The 23,174-nt window shown below is 42.8% G+C and overlaps 1 protein-coding gene across 3 annotated transcripts in view; it reads right to left on the reverse strand.

Moving 5' to 3' along the window:
* Nucleotides 1–318: 318 nt before the first annotated feature.
* LOC109965928 (arf-GAP with SH3 domain, ANK repeat and PH domain-containing protein 1-like) overlaps nucleotides 319–23,174 on the reverse strand; it is a 29,190-nt gene continuing 6,334 nt past the window's right edge. The window contains exons 6-30 of one of the 3 annotated variants that reach the window (XR_002275712.1): nucleotides 22,519–22,648; nucleotides 20,975–21,060; nucleotides 20,816–20,891; nucleotides 20,653–20,739; nucleotides 19,922–19,930; nucleotides 19,540–19,640; nucleotides 19,371–19,440; nucleotides 17,945–18,032; nucleotides 17,733–17,781; nucleotides 17,109–17,275; nucleotides 16,565–16,698; nucleotides 16,387–16,478; nucleotides 16,085–16,271; nucleotides 13,276–13,361; nucleotides 12,985–13,100; nucleotides 12,619–12,686; nucleotides 10,963–11,070; nucleotides 10,630–10,867; nucleotides 9,961–10,140; nucleotides 9,804–9,876; nucleotides 7,358–7,422; nucleotides 5,709–6,181; nucleotides 5,502–5,624; nucleotides 4,643–4,814; nucleotides 319–4,545 (exon numbers count right to left, since the gene is read on the reverse strand). Coding sequence is in view for 2 of the 3 variants with exons in the window: in XM_020610349.1 (XP_020466005.1) it covers nucleotides 4,740–4,814; nucleotides 5,502–5,624; nucleotides 5,709–6,181; nucleotides 7,358–7,422; nucleotides 9,804–9,876; nucleotides 9,961–10,140; nucleotides 10,630–10,867; nucleotides 10,963–11,070; nucleotides 12,619–12,686; nucleotides 12,985–13,100; nucleotides 13,276–13,361; nucleotides 16,085–16,271; nucleotides 16,387–16,478; nucleotides 16,565–16,698; nucleotides 17,109–17,275; nucleotides 17,733–17,781; nucleotides 17,945–18,032; nucleotides 19,371–19,440; nucleotides 19,540–19,640; nucleotides 19,922–19,930; nucleotides 20,653–20,739; nucleotides 20,816–20,891; nucleotides 20,975–21,060; nucleotides 22,519–22,648 (2,881 nt within the window). In the remaining variant the exon portion in view is untranslated. Of the gene's footprint in view, nucleotides 4,815–5,501; nucleotides 5,625–5,708; nucleotides 6,182–7,357; nucleotides 7,423–9,803; nucleotides 9,877–9,960; nucleotides 10,141–10,629; nucleotides 10,868–10,962; nucleotides 11,071–12,618; nucleotides 12,687–12,984; nucleotides 13,101–13,275; nucleotides 13,362–16,084; nucleotides 16,272–16,386; nucleotides 16,479–16,564; nucleotides 16,699–17,108; nucleotides 17,276–17,732; nucleotides 17,782–17,944; nucleotides 18,033–19,370; nucleotides 19,441–19,539; nucleotides 19,641–19,921; nucleotides 19,931–20,652; nucleotides 20,740–20,815; nucleotides 20,892–20,974; nucleotides 21,061–22,518; nucleotides 22,649–23,174 lie in introns of all 3 variants that reach the window. The other 2 variants (XM_020610349.1, XM_020610350.1) reach the window with 2 other exon arrangements.

Raw genomic sequence — 23,174 nt, forward strand, 5'->3', positions numbered from 1 at the left:
GATGTGCCATCTACTACAATGGCTTTAGAAACATACTGTTTGCAAAATTAATTATGGTTTTCCAATCTCTGCACTCTATATGGTTTAAACATGTTATTATGCCTGCTGTGTAACTGCTCCTGCACATCATCAAAATTTTGATTAAAACACAAATTATCAGTAGGTGCATGTTTTCTGACACATGTAGGTCTATTTGTGCACCGAGTAGAAATAATGTAGTAAATAGATGAAGTACAAAATTCTTTTGTTTTCCAAACTCTGTAGACCCATGATGTGACTGTGAATGGTGAAAAGCCACAGACACAAATCACAAGCAAATGGGAGTTTATCCTCAGATGTTTATTGATGATGTTGGTTCCCCCTAGCTCTGGGTACGGCTCAGTCCCAGCCAAACCAACAGAAAAGCACATAGTGACTTCACAAGCTGATGTCTCTTACCTCAGGTCATATTTCACAATATAACAACTTCAAAAAATTTAAACAAGGACCTTCAGTCAATAGAAAACATATTTTCCCTTTAACAAGTTTTATTCTGTCTCCTTGTCACACAAACGCTAAATAAATAATAATACACATTAAACATCAGATCGCACATTTCACCAACCGAATGAGTCCTGATAGGCCAGAATCAATATAGCCAATACAGTAATACACAAACAGATTGCATTCACCAAAGAAAACACAAATTAAAGATGTCACAGTGATGGCCTAGCATCTCAACTGAGGAAAATACTTAATCACAAGATCCTGATCTCAGAATAAACACTTCATAATTATGAAATCTTTTCATGTTTATGAGGAAACGTCTTCATTTTTCTCTGGTGAATGCAACATGCTTCCAGTTCCAGACATTTTAAACTTAGAGGAGCAGTCCGGCATTTTGTGAAACCTTGACAGATAAGGTGTGTTATATTGATAGTAGAGTTTCAAGCTGGGCAAGCCGTTTACAGTCTATGTGCTAAGCTAGGCTAACCATGGACACAGATGATGCTGATATCAATCTGACTGCAGAAGACAAATAACAAAACTGAGCTGAATGTCAGACTGCTCCTTTAAAGTATATATTCACACACTGATTCAGATATCAAGAATGAATTGTCTTTAGGTCAGTTTCAGATGTTGATCATTTTATGAGTGCCTGGTTAACATGATGTTTAGCCACCATGCTAGCTAGAAGTCAGCAAACAAACATACATAAATAAAATTCTATTTAAGAATGAAATATTTAGTGGTTAAAGCAGCTGTCCCTCTCTTGGTTCCCTCCATGCTAGTAGTTAGCTCTCTGAAGCTCTCTTCAACCCTGAAGTCCCAAATTGTTTTTGACTTGTGTGAACAAGATAACATTGATTAATTTTCTTAGTTTTTCTGAGTCATTTTCTGGTGTGACTGAGGACTAATGGCTCAAAAATGTTATGCTAAATGCTAATTAGCTAATATACCCAAGTTAGTATGAGGGGTGAACTTTTTTTTTTCTGAAGCCAGCAGCAGCAAACTAGCAACATATTTCTAGCACAAACGTGCACAAAATGCTAGCAGCATGCTCGTTTGTTGTGCACGTTTCAGCTTCAAGCTAACATTAGCAAACTACAGCTCATTGGCTTTGAACATGACCTGAAAATTAGAGCTGGAGTGAAATATGCTCTCTTATTTTGTCTGGGAAGATTGTAAGGCTCTTCCAAACGTTCTTATTTGATTATTTAGTTGTATAAAATTGTGAATAAATGACAGCTCTGCCTGGTTAATGGAGTTATTACAGCCTCTGTAGCCATGCATGCTTGACAGAAAATATCTAAATATTATATCTATAGCCTACACAAACCAGAACTGGAACACCCTGACATTTTAAGAATCTTCTCTTCTGTCCCATCCAGAGTGAACATGTAAATCAGAAAGTTTTTTTCCTCTCCTGATGGAGCTAGGCTAACAGTTTCCCCCTGCTTCTAATCTAAGCTAGGCTACACACGGAGATGAAACGGTTATAAATCATTTGACCTTAGAAGACAGACAGAGCATCAGAGGGTTTAGTAAATGTTGGAATGCTCCTTTAATACTATATCATATTGGGTCATACAGGGAGGAGTGTTGATGGTGATGATATAAATAATTAATTTGCCATAAATGTCATGTTCAGATGGTCTGGAGATGTCCCTATTCATTAATAAGACTAAACAGAGTAAATGTCCACTGACCAACAATACAAACAGCTTTCATCACAAAATCAACTCCCTGTGATTTTATTACACCACATTACAAAATGTTCACTACTCATTGATGATGTTTTCAGTCACTTTAAAACACCAGTGCCTTAAAATTCCCCAAGTAACCCTTGTTATTAACACATCTTAATAGAAATGTGTTTGATAACCAGAGAAATAATTTCTTGATTATGCTAAAAACCTAAACCTCATAGACCCCATGTAATTTCATCAGGGACACGGCGTTTCCTTTAACTGTGAAGTTATTTGTTCTGCATGGATTAAAGGCTTTTCATGGAGTGAAAACCATTTACAAAAATAACATAACAGGTAAAACATTATTGTTAACTCCAGTTTAAGTAAAGGAGAAATTAATATAACATTTTTAGGGGTTATTACTGGATTAACTTCAAAGTTTTACAGATGTTTTATACCTTAAAACCCCTTAGAATTGATGCCTGCTATCCCTGATAAATAACGTTCTTTTATGGAATGTTTTAGGATTTGTTTTTTAAAGTTTATCCCTTACAAATCCCTTAAATTGTGTAGAAATACCTTTGAAATATATTTACTGCATCAACATTTAGGCCAAAAATTGAGGATTCCATTTCAAATTAAGTAAAGTTTCAAAGTGAGTCTGGAGGATGTTGTGAATTTGGAAAGTATTTAGTGCGTTTATCTTTTATTTAAAATAGTAAAGAAGAAAAAACTGAAATGTAACAGCAAGGCAGTCACCTGTAATATCATCTTTTATCACATTCAGAGCACTTGATTAAACTTTTCAGCTTCACCTTCTATCAACTTCCACAGAGTGATAAGCTGATTTTTGATTGATTGTAACAGCAGTTTTTGAGTTTAATTGATTATAAAACTATAAACTTTGACGGGTCATCCATCACATGCATATATTGCAGGTATTGATTAGCTTTATTGTTATCCTAACAGAAGTTTCTCAGGGATCAATCTTGGGCCTTCTGTTGTTCTACATTCCTGTTATTTGTGACAATAAAACTCCCTGGGACTCGTAGTGAACTTCTCCTCTAAAGCTGTTAGAAAAAAAAAGGTCAAGTATTGTGAGTTTTTTAAAGAAAACTCAAGCTTTAACAACATGAGCCTTGTGGACATAAAGACATAAACAGAGTTTGATTCTGTTGCAATGAAAGCAGGTTAATGAAGACCTGTACAGAAACCCACGCAGGTGACAGGTGTGTACAGTCTGAACAGAGACAGACTTCAGGAAGTACAGGGGTTACTGTTTTATACAGATACATACAGGAAATACAGAGCTGGCTTTGGAAAGATGTGAGTCTGAGGAATCTGAAGAGAAGGAAAAGTCATACTGGAACTCTGAAAACACGTGAAACCGATCTAAGACCAATTTAGGAACTGTTGCTCCAGTACTCGCCAGATATGCATGAAAGTGAAATCTGTGTCAAACTCACAGTTTTTTTAGGAATATTCACCACTTTATATTGTCAAAGTCTGGAGAAAAGCTCCTTCCAGACCTTACCCACATTTTTGCAATCATTTAATATGTTTAGGAATTACTGATGAAGTGTAGGTACACTATATTAGAGCCCTGCAAAAAACAGATGCATATTGAAATTTGATATTTAAATTCACAGGAAATGTATCTGTTGGGTCTTTGAATGAGGTTTGTGGATTTGCCTGGTTGATTATCACATAGTGTCAGATATTTGATGCTTCATAACGAACATTCATAACATACAAAAGCGCACTGTATTCAGTGTAAAATGTAAAAATATACTGCTGTGATTTCACTGTATGAGCTTAGTGCCTGTGGAAGCGGCTCAGGACTGTGTGTCACTGTGTTTTCTGGAGAGTTTCTTCACAGGTTTACAAATCCTACATAGCCATAAAGCTGATTTATGAACATGATTTCACAAAGGTCATAACCTGATTCTTTTTTTATTTCAGCCCACAGTCTTGCATCCCAAATTGAATTAAAGATTTGAGTGGCCAAACTGGACCCATGCAGAGCTACAATATACTGTACATGCTAAAGACGATGGTAAAGCAGTTTCCTTCACATTAGGTGAGTACTGATGGGCTTGGTGCTTTTTTTGTGCTGGGCATTTAGTCAGAGCTGATGGCTGAGAATCAGAGTAGTGACAGATCTGTTAACATATGAAAATGAACTACTGACTCTGTTATCCTGCTTTTCTTTATCTTTTTTTTGTGCGTCTGTGCGGGGAGCGGCGATGGACTAATGTTAAATGCTGACATCCAGATGACCTCTGGCCTGTGTGCGTTTTCCTTCTCTGTAAACCCCTCACTGCTACAGCCCACCTGGGTCTGCATGCTGGAATGCTGGGTTTCTATGGTAACACTGTTGGGCAGAATAATACAGTCTATTTACAGTGAAGACTGTGAACCGAGGCTGGCTTCATTACTTTATTCCTATTGGGCAGCAGCAGGTTACTCACTGAGTGACTGACTCCACCCACTGGCACCAGTCTGACCTCTGCATGTGGGCGGGGCTTGCGTCAGTTGGCAGCAGCCTCGCGCTGGTCTTTGTGGCTGTCAGTCAGAGAGCATGTAAACAAAGGACATGGGGAAGACGCCTTTCCTCTCTGGCTGCCCTTCAATGTGTCCGATCTGAGAAACAGACAGATACCAGATTATAGAATAATAAAATATTACACCTATCATATCAGACAGGCCACATTACATAAAATTTAATTAAACCCCAGTATTTTCTCATTCACTCCACCACACATCAGTTTGAGACATATATGTTGCCCCTGAAGTCCAGAATTGTTTAAAGCCTTGTATGCAAACTACAGGCTCCAGTTCGGCTGGGTGCCAACTCTGGTCTTGTTTCTCAAGCGTGAGCTGAGCTGGGAGAAGGACCAGGCTGACATCAGCAACCCTTTTACACCTTGGCTGTTTACAGTGATGAAGCTGAGTGAATCCAGCACAATTTGGCCTATGGCTACGTGCGCAGGTTCTCAGGCTACTTGTCAACAAGATAACAAATGGAGACAACAAGAACGGTGATTGGCTACTTGTGTTTTCCCCTCCATGTTTCTGGTGGTGGTGAGTTTGATGAGAACAAAGGGAAAGAAAGACTCAGTAGTTTTCCCCCTTCCTGGATCTAACTGCAGCTCACTGATGTTCTGTATCACAAATCAGTAAGAGGTATGATACGGGCTGATCATTCAATACCTGTGATAGCAGGTGATGGCCTGCACTGCAGGTACCTGCGGCAGGACTCCCGTTAGCCTTTCAAGTATAAATCCAGACACAGTGGTAGTGATGAAGGTGGTGCTGACTGATACCTACCCACCACTCTTGGTCCTCCTCTCCTGTGACGATGATGACTTCTCCCTCAGCAAAGGTCAGTTCGTCATCGTTATCGGCCTGACAGTCATAGATGGTTTTCACCCGCCGGACTTTATTCTTCACCTGGAGAACAGAGAGAAAACAGTGTCCCTCACCTTCTGTCTATAAACTGTGACAACAAAAGTATGTGAAAATGAAGACCCTCACAGAGTTGATCTTCCTGGGCAGAGGCACCGGCGTCTCCACAGCTCCGGGCAGCGACTCGTCATCATCTTCAGCTGCCGGCCGAGGTGACAGCTCCCCCTGCTGGGCAGGCAACTGGCTCTCTGCAGCTGCTGCCATTCTGGATGCCTGGATCTCCATAGAAACAGGGGTGGGACCAGGCCTGTCGCTTAGTATCAGTTTGGGAGGCATGTCTGAGATCTGGGGTTTAGGTGGGAGGTCTCTGAGGAGGGGTTTTGGGGGGAGGTCGGACAGCTGGGGCTTCTCAGACAATGGGGCTCTCTGGGTGGACTCCACTGGGGTGACGGGGGCTTTAGGGGAGGCATCGATAAAGGGAGGGGATTTCTGGGGATCAGGCTGGGAGGAGGGAGAGGAGGAAGGTTTGTGGAGGACATCTGGAGCCTGGCTGGGTTTATCCACAGAGGGGAAGTAGATGGTGTCAATCTTTCTTAGAGCCACTGAGAGACAAAAAGACAAAACCAGACAGAGAGACCTGAAACCAGAACAGGTTTAACAATAACATATCTGGACAATTTGATTGGTTGCCAGGTTTTGAGAGGGCAGGTCTTATGAGCCTACCTGAGATCAGATGTAGAAGAAGAAAGTTTTGTTTTAGTTCCTGTCTGCATTTATTTGTTCACCTCACTGAACAGAAACCAACAACGAGCTCTGGCCAGACTACGATAAAACTTGTCTGTCGCCGGCACACTTCTTCTATTACCTAGAAGGATGCCTCAGTTTTAGATCATCCTTGACTCAAAAGCCCCACAGAATATTAACAACCTATGCGTCTGGATTGAGGTTCTTGTTTTCAGATGTGGTTGGACAACATATTACACAAACTTGATGAGGGTGTGCTCTTCGTACGTGGATTAACAAGTTATCTGCACAACGTCATTGACAATTCCACATTATCCCAGATCTGTTGGTGCTTTGAAAGTCTCGCAGGACTTGATGTCATGGTAACATGTCCATAGCTCAAACCTGCTCAGGAGCAGGTTAATTCTTAAGATTATTCAATGTAAACAAGGTAACTTCACAGATTTAGGGTCTCGGAGCAGGAAGTAACTCAATGACATCAGAGCAATTATAATAAGACACGAGTTTAAACAAAACACACGACACTGACTATTGACAGAACCCTTTGGCCTGATCCAAACTGATTTTAATCAAATGTTTATTCATGTTGAAACAGAAAAAAGTGCACTTGGAACATACAAGGAGTGAAGGGGTGGAAATCCATTCTGACATGACTGGATCTATGTGGAATTCTTAACAGTTGAGAGCTTAACATGCTTTAAATGCATGAACTAATGTCAGTGAAGATGTGAACAGCCAGTTTAACCGAGAAGAAACTGATTTTGGTCAAAAGGACATATACAAGTGATAAATGTTCAAACTGGAGACAACCACACTTAATCAGTTGCTGAAATGTGTTACATAATTATTTAGACTGAGAAGTACTGTAATGTTGGAGACTTGGGTTCTTGGTGGGTGGCCGTCTGTCTCGAATAGTTGAGGTGACTATCATGTGACCTTTATGGTCTAAAATTGTCCCTCAACCCATCTATTGTTTTTTTTTCATTTTGCTAAACTGTATTGATTTCTTATATAGTGGGCAATGGAGGTCTCACCTTTCTGAGGAAGTTTGGGCAGAACTCTGGGTCCCAGCGTGGACTTGGTGTTACTGGCGGTCATACTGCAGAAGGAATAGAGAGATCAAAAGGTCAACCATCAGTTTGTATTTATTACATGTTTATTCATTATCTCCACCAAAGGTGGGTGTTTTTTTTTTTTTTTTGCAGTTTGTTGGTGTGTTTTTTAAAAGCATGACTCATAAACGGATTTGGATGAAATGTGTTGGAGAGGTAGAGTAAAGCCCATGGAGCAATTGATTAGATTTTGGTGCTGATCCATACCATCAATTTAATACATGAATTTTTTAAAGATTCTTCCCCACTGTGAATGCTGGAAAAGTTCCTGACTGTATGTGACCCCCCTTGTGGCCAAAGTGCACTGCAGCACTGCTGAGCACTCAGAGTACAAACAGAGACAAAGCCCTGGGTCAGCAGCAACAACTGCCCATCCATTGTCAGTGGAAACTGAGTGCCGTGACTAAGCCCCAGTGAGACAGGAACTGAAGGAGCCCAGTGAGGTCATGGCCTGCAGCTGGGGAGAGATCTGCTCTATGCAGCAACAGCCGGGCGAGAGCCTGGTGGCAGAGATTTGGAGCCAGGCTCAAAGCTGTTCTCATTTTCATCTGTAGGACTGGTGTTATGGATGTTTATAAAGTTTGACATATCAGATGTTGCTTCAGTATATCCACATAATCTTCCTTCTTCATGATGCAATCTATTTAGTGAGGTGCCCCAGGCCCTCCTGCAGCAAAGCCCCCCCACAACATGATGCTGCCTCCCCCATGCTTCATGGTTGGATGGTTTTCTTCAGCTTGCGAGCCTCCCCCTTTTTCCTCCAGACATAACAATGGTCATCATGGCCAAACGGTTCAGTTTTTGTTTCATCAGACCAGAGGACATTTGTCCAGAAAGTAAAATCTTTGTCCCCATGTGCAACTGCAAACCGCAGTCGGCCTTTTTCATGGCGTCTTGGAGCAGTGGCTTCTTTCTCGATAAGCAGCCTTCCAGGTTATGTTGATACAGGATTGGTTTTACTGTGGATACAGATATTTTGGTGCCTGTTTCCTCCAGTGTCTTCACAAGGTCTTTTGCTGTTGTTCTGGGATTGATTTGTACTGCTCAGACCAAAATACGTTCATCTCTAGCAGACAGAGCGCATCTCCTTCCTGAGCGGTATGATGCTGCATTGTCCCATGGTGTTTATACTTGTGTAGTATTGTTTGTACAGATGAACATGGAACCTTCAGGCATTTGGAAATTGCTGCCAAGGATGAGCCAGACTTGTGAAGGTCCACAGTTTTGTTTTTCTGAGGTCTTGGCTGATTTCTTTTGATTTTCCCATGATGTCAAACAAAGAGTTACCTAGTTTGAAGGTAGGCCTTAGAATCCATCCACAGCTGCACCTCCTGTTGACTGAGATGATGTCAGTTAGCCAATCAGAAGCTTCTAAAGCCATGACATCATTTTCTGGAATTTTCCAAGCTGTTTAAAGGCCCAGCCAACCGAGTGTATATAAACATCTCACTCACTGGAATTGTGATCGTATATTTCACTTATAGTTCACTCTATCTGTAAACAACTGTTGGAAAAATTACAAGTCCTAATCGACATGCCAAAATGAGTTTGTTAACATGACATCTGTGGAGCGGTTGAATGACTTCAACCTAAGTGTATGTAAACTACTGACTTCAGCTGTAGACTGAGAACATGTGGTCAGTCTATCAGTCCTAATCGACATGCCAAAATGAGTTTGTTAACATGACATCTGTGGAGCGGTTGAATGACTTCAACCTAAGTGTATGTAAACTACTGACTTCAGCTGTAGACTGAGAACATGTGGTCAGTCTATCCATGTAACGCCAATTTAGAATTTGTTCCAATGTTTTCGTTAATGTGAGTGCTCGTTATCTGACCAAGCTCGGTTGAATGACTTCAACCTAAGTGTATGTAAACTACTGACTTCAGCTGTAGACTGAGAACATGTGGTCAGTCTATCCATGTAACGCCAATTTAGAATTTGTTCCAATGTTTTCGTTAATGTGAGTGCTCGTTATCTGACCAAGCTAGCTGTGTTAGCTGGAAGCTACTACTGATTCACCGCTCAGAAGCCTTCAGCGAGAACGCCACTGTTCCAGCTGCACATTATAGCCCCGTGATGTCATCACCTCTTTGCCCATGGTGCACTCACCAAAGTCCCTGTTTTTACCCCTAAACCAACAAGTGAACATCTGTCGTTTTTCTTGAATAACCTTCAAACTAATAATCATGACGGTGTCATTCCAAATGCCAGCAATAGGCTTTCATGGTCAAGCAGTCATATTATGAGGGTCAGACTTTCATGGGAATGTTGCTCTTATGGCATTATGGGGAAACTGAGTTGCCCCTTGACACAGGTCTGCACTCTCCGAGTGCCATCTAGTTGGGCCTGAGCTACTGAGAGTACCTCTGCTGCTGGATTCCTTCAAACTTGTTGGCAGGTGAAGTCCGGTTTCCAGGTGGGGGGGTCACCTCACTTCCTGTGTGAAAACAATTACATTTCCACCTGGGGTCAAAGGTCAAACAGTGAACTGCTTTTGGACTGTGCTGCTGAATACATTTACCTGGAGGTCCCTGCAGGATGGGGCTCGGGGGGTCTGACAGGGCACGCTTGTGTCCAGGTGGAGGGGGAGGGGGTCTCTTCTTCAGGGTGGAGCTCCCTCCTCCAGCAGCCCCGCCTCCTCCTCCTCCACCACTCGTCTGGGAGGTGAGGGGGAGGGAGGTGGGTGGGCCAGTGGCAAAGCCTGAGGGTGGAACCAGTCAAAATTCATCCCATCATGTTCAACTGTTCTTTGATTTAAAAGAAACAGAAACCTCTGTCTTACCTACAGATTAAAATATCCTAGCAGCCCCTCAAATCCCTTCAATCTACCCAAACCAAGGAAACACCTGTAAAAGGTCCCTGAAGCCCCCACAAGGGCTACAGGATCCTCCTCCAGAGCCATTTACACCTCTTATCCTTAAGCAGCCCAGGAATTTCCCATTCAGGAATTCCCATTACAGACAAACTGCACCTCTCCTCACAGACCTCTATACCCCTTAAAGACCTCCATAATACCTGGCTTTATGGACAACCTTGAGAAACCTCTTGAACTCCTTAAATACCTTCTGAACCACCTTCATAAACTTTTGGAATCAATCACACCTTCAAAGACCTCTGCACTTGTGAAAAGAACTCCTGGCAATTCATCCTTTCTTAGGAGTCACTGGCCTACTCCATAGGGGTTTCCTACCTTTCCCCTGACTCCTGATAGCTGGTGAAGGTCCTGAAGTGTCAGGTCCTGGGGATGGAGGAGTGTCAGAGGAGATGCTGTAGACGGGGTTGGCAAATGCTCCGTAGGAAAGATGCTGCTTTTCTCTGTGAGGAGGAACAACAGACGCTGGCAAGGAGAATTTCTCCTGAGAGGAAACACTGGAGGACGGACAGAAACTCTGAGGACGGAGGGAGCGCTCCTTCTTCACCGGACTCGGCTGCAGGAGAAGGACAAAAAGAGGACAAAACAGGAGCCCATTAACATTGTCAAACAGAAATCATCTGATCTGTTCTGTGGATTGTTCGGCAGTACCTTGTCGTCAAGTTCATCGTCACTCTCATCCAGTTCATCCAATCTGAGGTTCCAGTCGTAGTCAACGTGAACATGAGGGTTAAACCTTCCAGACACAGCCTCTACCAGCTGGTAGACACAGGGACAATGTTCATGTTACCTACAGAGGCAGAGTCATGGTTTCCTGATCCCTGTCTTGCTCTGAGCAGAGTGGATTATGAGTAGGGTTAGGGTTAAACCACTAGGACTTCTGCTTAAACCTTCACATTCACACTGACTGCTGTGTGTGTCCTTTTTAAATTCAGAATACTTCCATACCCATGACATGTTTCTGATGGGAGAGTTGAACATATGTGTATTTTTCAGGGCTGCTACAGGTCAAGGCCAGTTCTCAAAGAAAGTGTTTTGTTGTTCACCCTCTCATGTAGCAGACAGAATTCTATCTATCTATCAAAAGTGTCAGCCCACACCGACTCAGAGACATGCAAGAGACGAGCACCACCCCGGACTGCTCACATTTTTCACACTCCAAGTCTGTTTCTTCTGTTTGGTACATTTAATTAAGCCTAATCTCCACAGACAGGTGTTTAAATCACAGAAATCCTCTGGTATTTTTGTGATGCCTATAAGACTGTTGCAATAACCGCAATATTCCATAAAGGAGAACAGGCATAACGTTATAGTCTTCTTGTGCCCAACTTCCCTTCAGTGCCCTTCATTTTTGTCATTTAAAAAGTAAAAACATGCATAATAATTACAATGATAAAGCTCATTTATATAACACTAAAATCAGGATAAAATATGTAATTCACAAAAACAAAAATTACAAAAAATGGCAGGTAATATCACATATTGCAGTGTTAAGCCACCCTAAATTACCACAGGGAAAATTCTCTCACCACAACAGTGCTAGCTGCAAATGTTTTTACTGGTATCTGTAATGAATGATCAGGCGTGACTAGGAGCTTTTTGGTTTCACATTCCACTGCCCTCTACAGCGACATGGGGAAATCCATCAAATTAATAAATCCATATGTAAAGAGCGAGGTTGATTTCTTCGTGAAGAGTCTACATGAAAACTGCTGTTGTCATCCAGTATGTGCCTGCTGTCAGTCAGCCTGGTGAAGACCCTGGTCACGGCCCTGCTGACAGACAGCTGTTCAGATGACAGCGGCGCTGCACCGAGGTCGGAGATGGTGTAGACTGAACAGGAAAAAGGCTTCAGTAGCTTATGCCCTGCTCATATCTCACTTTCATTGTGAATTCCCAGTCTCAGAATGCTAGCAGCCGTCCAGTTTGAGCTTTGTATCGCTGACATCACATCGCTGGGCCTTTGGTCAGTGCATCGATCCAGATGGATGAATGGTTACACCACCGTGCAGGTGGAAATGCGCTCCTGAGGGTGCCACAAAGCGTTATGCACAATATACAACTGACTTCACACTATGGATGGAGTCGTCTCCACGCAAAAGGCTTAGGGATACTGTAGTGTTTAGTCATTGCACAGCCCAAACCCCTATCGTCTATCTCAAGGACCAGGGGACTCTGTGGTTTACTGTTAAAGAGATTTCTACAGTGAGAAACCAGAGACTCCACCCACTCCATCATAATGTCCATCATTAAAACTTTAACGAGCAAATGATATGACCTGGTTCTGATTCCAGTCCTGGCTCTTACCGGCTCTTCACAGTGGGAGTTCTTTAGTCTGCGGGCAATGTCCAGGGCTGTCTCTCCGCTCTGATTGGCTGAAACAACAAAGATGTAGAATATCTGACACTACCACTAGCTGACTAAGGTCCCAGCTCTAGGCAGCATTGCAGCAGCACAGTGTCAAGTGACACAGGTTGACAGTGAGGAGACTGTCCTAAATGGGGCTAAAGCTCTGCCGTTACACAAAGCTCCAATTCCTCCCAAACTAAAATCATATTAATGCAAGTCCTGACCATGCTGTGGGTCTGGGTTAATGCTCCTTGAAGTAACTGAGGTGTAATTGATCAGTATTCAGAGCCTAGCCTTGCTTAGCTTAGCATGTGGTGTCCTTACTGATGTGGATGTCAGGTTTTCCTCTCAGCAGCAGTTTCACACACTGTGGTTTGTTGTATAGACAGCAGTAATGCAGAGCTGTGTTTCCTCCATCCGTCTGTCCATCCAGATTACCACTGCAGACAGAACAGCAGACACATATCCTCATTTCCACTGCTCATACAGCTCCAATTCTGAGTGTCAAAGCAGATCACAAATCTATAAATACATGTTAAGTGACAGTAATCAGATTTCCAGGATATTAATCAGATGCAACTCAGAAACAGATTCAAACACATGCACACAAAGAACCTGTTCTGGACCAGGAAGTCGACCAGGTGGAGGGAGGAGTGATCAGCTGTTCGGACACAGTAATGTAACGCAGTCTCTCCTGCTTCCTGCACAAAAATATTAAACACAAACACCAAAAACCTCTCAGAGCTCAGAGCTACCCCAAAGATAGTTGCTAATGAACTCTCAGGTAAAACAGGTGGTTACTCCATCACCACAAACACCCCCAAAGTGCTTCAGTACCACCAGACCCCCTAATGAACCCTAATATTCCCACTTGGATTAATACCTTCTTTCTATATTTATATATCTTGGACATTTTTTGTCTATTTGTCAGTTACTCTTGAGAGATGGACAGGAAATGGAGATAGTGAGATCTGTGACAAATGTCCATGGCTGGAAATGAGCCATGATCATTGCACTTGCAAGGTGCAGTTATACATGGCGCCTGTCAAAACCACTCAACTAACAGGGAGTCTAATATCTTATTTATGGATTTGGGAAAATGCTCCAAAGAACTACGGAACTGCCACCTATGAAAGAACACATTACATTTCTATAAAACACTCAAACATGTCGCCAAGAGCTCCAGGACAATAATTCCAACAGAAAAATGTACTAAGGCAATGTGCAATCTCCTCAAACCCAGAATCAAATGAAATTAATTCTTGGCTCCAAAGTCACTGAGACTCCCTAATGAACATCTGAAACTCCTTAGGTAGACCTGAAATCCCCAAACCGATTTGAGAAACCACCTGAAAGACCTCTGGAACGTTATCATCAAAAAACCCTATGGATCTCTGAGATAATTTTTTGTGAAGAATCAACAAGTGGGACACAATCATGAAGTGGAATGAAATTTATTGGATATTTCAAACTTTTTTAACAAATAAAAAACTGAAAAATTGGGCGTGCAAAATTATTCAGCCCCCTTAAGTTAATACTTTGTAGCGCCACCTTTTGCTGCGATTACAGCTGTAAGTCGCTTGGGGTATGTCTCTATCAGTTTTGCACATCGAGAGACTGAAATTTTTGCCCATTCCTCCTTGCAAAACAGCTCGAGCTCAGTGAGGTTGGATGGAGAGCGTTTGTGAACAGCAGTTTTCAGTTCTTTCCACAGATTCTCGATTGGATTCAGGTCTGGACTTTGACTTGGCCATTCTAACACCTGGATATGTTTATTTGTGAACCATTCCATTGTAGATTTTGCTTTATGTTTTGGATCATTGTCTTGTTGGAAGACAAATCTCCGTCCCAGTCTCAGGTCTTTTGCAGACTCCATCAGGTTTCCTTCCAGAATGGTCCTGTATTTGGCTCCATCCATCTTCCCATCAATTTTAACCATCTTCCCTGTCCCTGCTGAAGAAAAGCAGGCCCAAATCATGATGCTGCCACCACCATGTTTGACAGTGGGGATGGTGTGTTCAGGGTGATGAGCTGTGTTGCTTTTACGCCAAACATAACGTTTTGCATTGTTGCCAAAAAGTTCGATTTTGGTTTCATCTGACCAGAGCACCTTCTTCCACATGTTTGGTGTGTCTCCCAGGTGGCTTGTGGCAAACTTTAAATGACACTTTTTATGGATATCTTTAAGAAATGGCTTTCTTCTTGCCACTCTTCCATAAAGGCCGGATTTGTGCAGTATACGACTGATTGTTGTCCTATGGACAGAGTCTCCCACTTCAGCTGTAGATCTCTGCAGTTCATTCAGAGTGATCATGGGCCTCTTGGCTGCATCTCTGATCCGTCTTCTCCTTGTATGAGCTGAAAGTTTAGAGGGACGGTCAGGTCTTGGTAGATTTGCAGTGGTTTGATACTCCTTCCATTTCAATATTATCGCTTGCCCGGTGCTCCTTGGGATGTTTAAAGCTTGGGAAATCTTTTTTTTATCCAAATCTGGCTTTAAACTTCTCCACAACAGTATCTCGGTCCTGCCTGGTGTGTTCCTTGTTCTTCATGATGCTCTCTGCGCTTTAAACGGACCTCTGAGACTATCACAGTGCAGGTGCATTTATATGGAGACTTGATTACACACAGGTGGATTCTATTTATCATCATTAGTCATTTAGGTCAACATTGGATCATTCAGAGATCCTCACTGAACTTCTGGAGAGAGTTTGCTGCACTGAAAGTAAAGGGGCTGAATAATTTTGCACGCCCAATTTTTCAGTTTTTTATTTGTTAAAAAAGTTTGAAATATCCAATAAATTTCGTTCCACTTCATGATTGTGTCCCACTTGTTGTTGATTCTTCATAAAAAATTACAGTTTTATATCTTTATGTTTGAAGCCTGAAATGTGGCAAAAGGTCGCAAAGTTCAAGGGGGCCGAATACTTTCGCAAGGCACTGTACCATCAGGCTGCACAACCAGCATTGCTCCCAGTAGACCCATATCCAATTATGCTGTATGTAAATACTAGTTTTACTTTTTATTATTATATTCTACATTGATCATATCTGTTACTTTTTCTGCTTTTACCATTGAGGACTTTGTTTCTATTCCCTGGCTGCTGTAGCCTTGTGAAAGGATTTCCCTGCAGTGGGACCATTATCTCATCTTATCAGCAACGATCCCTACATCCTCATCAAGCCTCTCAGAAGCTGTGAGAACCTCCCTAAGTGCCACAAACACCTACCTCCTAACAGATACCTAGACCCTCCTCAAGTAGACCTGAAATTCCCTCTGGAATTTCTAAAGGAAATCAGATGTCGAGCCTTCTCTTAAGGCCATCTACAACACATCTGAACCCCTCTGGACAGGAAAACTAACAGGACTGGAAACCTCCTTCTTGGTCAAGACAGTGATTGACAGATGTGAACTCCAACCAACCTTGCCGGGTTCAGGGATGGGCTGCAGCAGCTCCGCCCCCTCAGCATACAGCTGGATAACTGACAGCAGGTCTCGGGATCGGACCGCTTCATACAGGTCATCCAGCATGCTGGTCACTGTGGAGGCAGAGCGTCTGACAAACTTGCGGTCGATGTACTTGGCATTGATAAACTCTTTTCTTGCCGTCCTTTGGACAGGAATAGTAAGGCAACGGTCATCTTTTAGGCTGATTAGTGGATATCAATCACTGTATTAGGCATGGATTTATATTGTAGTATAGACAAAAATATTCAGACACTCACATGTCGCTGGAGGCTGTTGGCTTCAAAGATGGAGATGGAAGACTGGCCTCCATGATTTCATTAAAACTACAGTTCCCAACATTCCTAGCAAGCTGACAGGAGGGAAAGAAGGGGGGGGAAATGAAAGACAGAAGCAACCAGGCAGCAGAGCAGACACATTTCAGACAGGTGAGGTTACCAGCAGCTCAGACGCTCCCAGTTTGTCCAATTCTAGACTCTGGATCCTGGACACATGGACCCCCATCTCTCTGTGGATCCCTGAACACTCAATGCAGGTCAGAACACCCAGGTTGGTGGAGAGCCAGCGAGGATCTAAACATATAGACAGAATCGACATCATCATCATGAGGTGATGCAGCTACAAGCAGGGACTTCCTGTTGGTGCATTTAAGGATGTCCATGAGCGTCATAACAGTTTAGTTTGTTAGAAATGTATTTATGATACAACTTGATTAAATTACCAATCAGGATTTTCATACCACACTTTATCTTTTGTAGAAAGTGACAGAAATATTTGTAAAGTAAAACCTCAAAGTACTAATCAGATACATGTTTCTCAGAGGTTATGTCTGTGGTTTTTGGCTGTTTAAAAACAACCTCACCAGATAATCAGTTATTTGATGATATAAAATGAGATGCATTTTGGATGAATGGCAGCTTTGATGGGTGGCCTCTGACCATCAGTGGCTCCTCACAGGGAGAGCAGCGCCACACATGTTCACCTGTGGCTCCACAGTCGCAGCAGGTGTCATTGCCTGGTGACCGCAGCACCTCGTCGATGATGCTCTTGGTGAGCTCCTCTTCTTCCTCCACACCTGAACTCTGACCTCCACTCTGAAAGGCCACATTCAGGGCCTCCTCCTTGCTGTTGGTCAACACGGACACCCAGCTGTAGCACACGCACACAAACAAATTGTTAGATAGAGATGAAATAATAACTGTATTTCATAGACTTTGGTCTAATTCAGGCTGTTCTAATGGCTCAGAGAAAAAAGACTAAATGCTGAAACACGCTACTTTATGAATTAACCATAAAGCATGACAAGGGCTGGACCATGAATCTACCCACAGATTCTACTGAAATCTGCCACTGAGCCATTTCTACAGAAAGAAATCAAAGCAGATTCCTCTGAGGAGAACAGTGTGACACTAAGCCAGCACATACAGGGGAAGTAACTGAAGAACAGTTTCACCATTATATCAGGGACTACACATTAACAACATCAGTCACAAATCTGAAAAGAGAGACACTGAATGTTTTTGGTTAATGAGCAGCGTCACAGTCTGAACTGGACAGAGATCCGATGATAATGCGCAGACTGAAAATGAAGTAACAGATGTTTCACCTGACAAAATCCTGCTCATTGTCAGCCTGGAAGTGGTATGTCCGATTATCTGCAGGGCAAACACCAAAACAAGATGTAAGCAGGCCGTTTAGAAAGAGCCTCCGCTTTAACACAATTAAGGATCCTGATCAGAAACTTTATGTTACTAATGAATACTGGGTGATTTGCAGACTGACAAGTCCAGTATCGGGCTCTGACAGAGACCGACTCACGTGAGATGAGATCGAAGCACTTCTTGTCCTCTGCGCTGGGTTTCACCTGACAGGTGAGCAGGTTCAATCTGACTGGCTGTCTGTTAGACTGAGAAGCACACAGTGCAGTCAGTGCCTGCTTGTGACAGCAGGACCCTACTTTAAAAGAACAATATGCTGGTTTTAGCCTATTTGGTAAATGGTCTTATGCTTATATTGTGCTTTTCTGTGCAATGAAGCACACTCAAAGCTCTTTAAATGATTTCCCTTTCACCCATTCGTACACACAAGCATTAACACACACTGATGGCACAGCCACCGGCAGCCACCTGGGCTCCTGGACAGTCTGCTCTCGCTACATCACCACAACATGATAATGCAACTCTGACTTGCAGGGTGATTTTTGTTGAAGTCACCTTCAGTCTGATAAGCACTGATGGGAACATCAGAAGTGATTCCTGTTATCTGACTCCAGAACAGCTCATGAATAGTTAATCATGAAGTTCAATATAAAGAGAAGGAAGCTGAAATCAAACTCCATTAAAACTAGCGCTCCCATTCAGGTGAAAGTGGTTCCTGTGTTCAGCTTAACTGCAGCGCTCTGATTCGTCCTCTAGAACACAGTCTGATTCAAACTGCTACTGTTTCAGCTCCTTGTTTTGTTGTGTAAAGCGACCAGGTAATACCAGGGTGAACACATTTTATTATGCAAGTACCATTCATGTAATAGCAACTGAGAAAACAAAAATAAGTTTGTCAGTGTCAGTTCAGGGTGCCAAGGTTTGATATCAGCAGGTTGATGAAGCTTTGAAGCAAAGTAAAGAAAGACAAATTCTTTGACATCCAATTAAGGAGCGTGTAATTTAGATATAAACCATGTGCATAACAATAGCACTGGTTGTTGTGTTTATGAATGAGAGACAAACACAACAGTAAACAGCAGAGGACCCAGGATGGAGCCCTGTGGAACTCCACACTGAAATGCCTTTGGACAATGCAGGCTGGGGGCCTTGTGTGGACTGCAGACTTTTTAAATCAGCTGAATCAAAGCCCCTTACTTTAGCTCACCTCTTTATCAAGGGCCGCACAGGAATAATGGCTTGAAAACCACCTTAAAGAAATTTCACACATCAGGAACGACCGAATCACTGTTCCAGGTGTTGTTACTCTTCTTTGCTTTACATTTAGTGCCACCAGCAAAGCAAATAAATGTGTTTAATCTAAATATCCAAAATGATTTGGAGACATTTAAAAAGCACTATGTCTATTCAATAACAGCTCCAGAAGAGCTGAATGTTTTATCTGCTCCTCACTGGTTTCATTCTCTCCTTCTAATAAGTTTCTTTGTGGAGTTCCCCCTTTCATACAGTATGTGGCTCCAAAGTCACACCAGCCTGCACCACCCTGTACTGATTCCACAGTGCATGATGGGAGATGTAATTCTTACTGTTGCATGAGAGATTGTGAGGACGCCGCTCTTCACTGAACATTTCCTTCGTTGCCAGACCTTTCTCAGTCTAATGGAGAGAAAAACAGAGTGGAGCTTAAACCTTTTCATCTCAAACCAATCAGAAGGCCTGGTAATACCTGTACAGCTGAATGAAATGGTGGTATACCCGTCACTCTTCTTCAGCAGGTATCCTTTCTTCTCACTGCCAAACTCCTTGTTCCCCTGCAGCTGATGCATACTGTATCCGCTCTGTTTGCTCTGAGAGTCCTGACAGACAGAAACATGTTAATACTCAGACTTTCCCACATTTCTACATGTCCACCTCTGAACAGATGAGACAACCTCTCTTAGGAGCTGGCAGCAGAATGAAGCGCGACTGGTACTCAGTGAGAAAATGTGGACATTTTTCAACATCACAGAAGAAGAATCTGATGAATCAACTCCTTTTGTTACACATACTGTGTACGTACACACACACACACACACATTGTAAACAGCATGCCAAAGAGCTTCATGCCATTGAAGGTGATGCAGATGAACAGACTTACTCTCCTGGACTTCAGTCACAGAATGCAGGTGAAAAAGACAGAGAGGTCAGAGGTCACTGAGTGAGGCAGGTAGTTGCAGGTGAACAAGCCTCCGTCACTGTGGCGGCTCCTCACTTTTAAGCATGTGCAACACTGGGTACGTTAGCATTTAAACCTCCTAAGCACCTCTGCTACAGAGTGTGACAGGGAGGTCCTATTGGCCCTATTACATGTTGTTCAAATATAATCCAAACTACTAGTGGTTAGTTAAGTGAAGTTAGTCCAGGTTGAACAGACCATCAATATCTTGTACCTCTACCAAAACTGTTCTGTGCTATCATCAGCTAAAAGGCAAAATCCTCAGCTACATGAAATAAACGTTGCGTCCATAAATCTCCAGCAAATCATTCTCTGTGTTCTGAGCCCCTGACAAAGGACAAAGGTCTCAGAGGCACCAAAGCAGACTGAATGGTCTACCTACAGGGGGCTGAGGGTGCGCCTCCATTGGTTAATATCCGCTAGGTCAGAGCGCCGATGTTTGCACTGTTCCAACATCATGTGTTTCAGATTTGTATGAAATTTTTTATTTCTTCTGGTGACAGAAAGACAAATGTTGGAGTTTGTCACTGAAATCACGACTCCTGCTGCAGCAGGTGCACATTAATGTCAGTTGATGAGATCAGACCCCACCCAGCATAAAATACCCCACCCTCATCTTGTGAAACCCCACCCCTGCTCTCCAGGTGTTGTACCTCCCTCTGGTCCAGCTGTAGGGAGCTCCTGATGAGGTCTCTGAGAGCTGTCAGCTGCTTCTTCTCCTCATCCTGGCTCTGTTTGATCTGTGGAGACAGCAGTCAGCTCACTTGAGCAGCAGGGGGCGATGTGGGGATTACACAGAACATATGAGGGTCTTACATTGTGCAGGTCTGCAGCCAGTTTCTCGATGTACTGCTTCAGTTTGTCAGCTGTTTTCAGGCCATCCTGAAAGAAACTGGAAACAGCAAGACAGGCAGGAAATTCAGTGGCTTTTCAAAATAAAACTGACAGTAAAGAGAACATGAGGTGAGTTCTTACTTGCACTGAGCATGATAATACTTGATGAGGTTCTGCAGCAGATCCACTCCCTTCTTAGTCTTAATCTCATTGACTTTGATGAAATACTGTTGGGCACAGAGACACAGCTGCCAATCATTAAAGGGACAGTTCATCCTAAATCAAACAGAGAGGCTCTGAAGTCCCAGACAGACTTGTTTCTAAGCTTTCACAAGTCCAAGTTACATCTCCAGTCAATTGAAGAGTTTCATGTCAAGTCTCAAGTGAGGTTCAGTCAAAACAAGTCTGCGGCCAAGTCCAAGTCATGTCTCAAGTTGATCGAGAAAGGTCTAAGTCAAGTCTCACCTCATTCAATAGAAGTCTCAGGTCAGATCTCAAGTCTCTGAGGACAGGTCCAGGTCAAGTCCAAGTCCGCTGACTCAACTCAGAAGTCCAAAGATGAGACAATACAATGAGCTCCAGTCCTAGAGGGTGTTCTTCATACGTGGATTAACAGGTTAGCTGAATAACTTTGTTGATACTTTCCAATGATGCCAGATCTGTTGGTTCTTCGAAAAGTCTCATCGGACTGGTTGTCATGGCAACGTGTCCGTAATCTCAAACCTACTCGGGAACAGGTTTATTCTCGTCTCGGGCTTATTACCTCTCAGACTTAAAACCATCTCTGAGCAGAAAGCAACTCGCTGACACAGGAGCGATTATAATAAGACATACAGACAGTACTGAGAGATCGACAGAACCCTTTATCCCATTCTTAATCAGACAGTACTGAAGTGGACTGTTAGTGCCTCATATTAGGGGCCAGACCAAGAGCAGCTGTGCTCTCACCACCACACAGTCAGCGTGCACTGACATGAGGTTTCTCACAAGCTGCAGCTTCTTATAAATGGCCGGTGATGTGGAAAATTTTAGAAAGTGTGCTGTTGTTGAGCTTTTCTGAAGGTCTACCTGGCTCTGAAACAGTTCCTCTGAGTTTTCATAGTCTGCCTTCATCCTATGTACTTTCACAACAAAGGGAATTAATTGATGGTGCATGTGGAATTAAACAAATCACACCGTCCTATCAAAGCGGTGGACATGCAGTCGTGACCACATTAAGAATTTAACTGGGATACTTATGCCTTTACTTATGACATTTTTGCCTCCATCTCTCCACCTTGTCACCGATGTTGCAGTGACCTTACATACAAAGCAAGTCTTTAAACTCCTCGTAGCCTCCAAAAGAAGCTCTCTCTCTGCTGTGCTGGCAGACTGCGCCCTGTACATCTGCATGTAGCCAATCAGAAATCAGCTGATCATGGTTTCAGCTGTCGATACATATAGTCTAATCGCTGACCACAAGAGCGTGCACTGATCTCAGATGACTGAATCCAGCTTTTGAAATCCACAACACAGTTGGGGGTTGAAGAACCAAAATATCCAGATAACACCAGTTGGCATTAGAAAGCCCAGCATTACTCATTTGATCTGGGATCTGTTTAGGGACATACGAAGAACACCCCCTTGTTTGACGGCTGTGATGAGGCCTGCAATCTGTAGTGGGCGCTTTCAGCCCTCTGTGGTACCTCACACATCTGCAGCTGGAACAGCCTCCTCTCTTTCTCCATCTCTTCAGCAATTTCAGCACCAGTGATTTCAGTCCGGATCATACCATGTTGTTTGGCATGTTCTCTCTTTTCCTTCTCGATCTTTGCACTGAAAATCATGATTAAATGGAAGGTAGGTAACTCATGTTAACCAGGTCTGAGATCAACATGACAGTAAGGTTCTAAAAAAGAAACAAGCTTAAGGACTTTATAGTGACTTCAGATCCACTAGAAACAGTGAGAAATACCAAGCAACAAGCAAAAAGTCAGAATACTCTCCACAAATGACTTATAAAATGGACCAGTACACGTCTGCCCGCATCAAACTGTCGAAGCTAACACAGGAAATGCAATTGCTGTAGCCCCTTCTTATAAATGGCATCTGTATCTGGGTCCCATGATGGTTTTGCATGAGTAATTGTCCCAAGATATTTGTATTGATATACAACCTCAGTACAGTCCCCATTAACAGCCATTTGTCAGTTCCCCTCTCATTCTGAAATCAAAGATCATTCCCTTGGTTTTGTTAGTATTAAGATACAGAGAAACATATCTTATTAACACACTTATCCACACTTCTACGATGCTTAATTACATCTTCAGTAATGAGACCAATAATCGTGGTGTCGTCAGCA

This window comes from Monopterus albus, unplaced genomic scaffold (genome assembly GCF_001952655.1).
Source record: "Monopterus albus unplaced genomic scaffold, M_albus_1.0 scaffold105.1, whole genome shotgun sequence".
In the NCBI taxonomy this organism is placed as follows: Eukaryota; Metazoa; Chordata; class Actinopteri; order Synbranchiformes; family Synbranchidae; genus Monopterus; species Monopterus albus.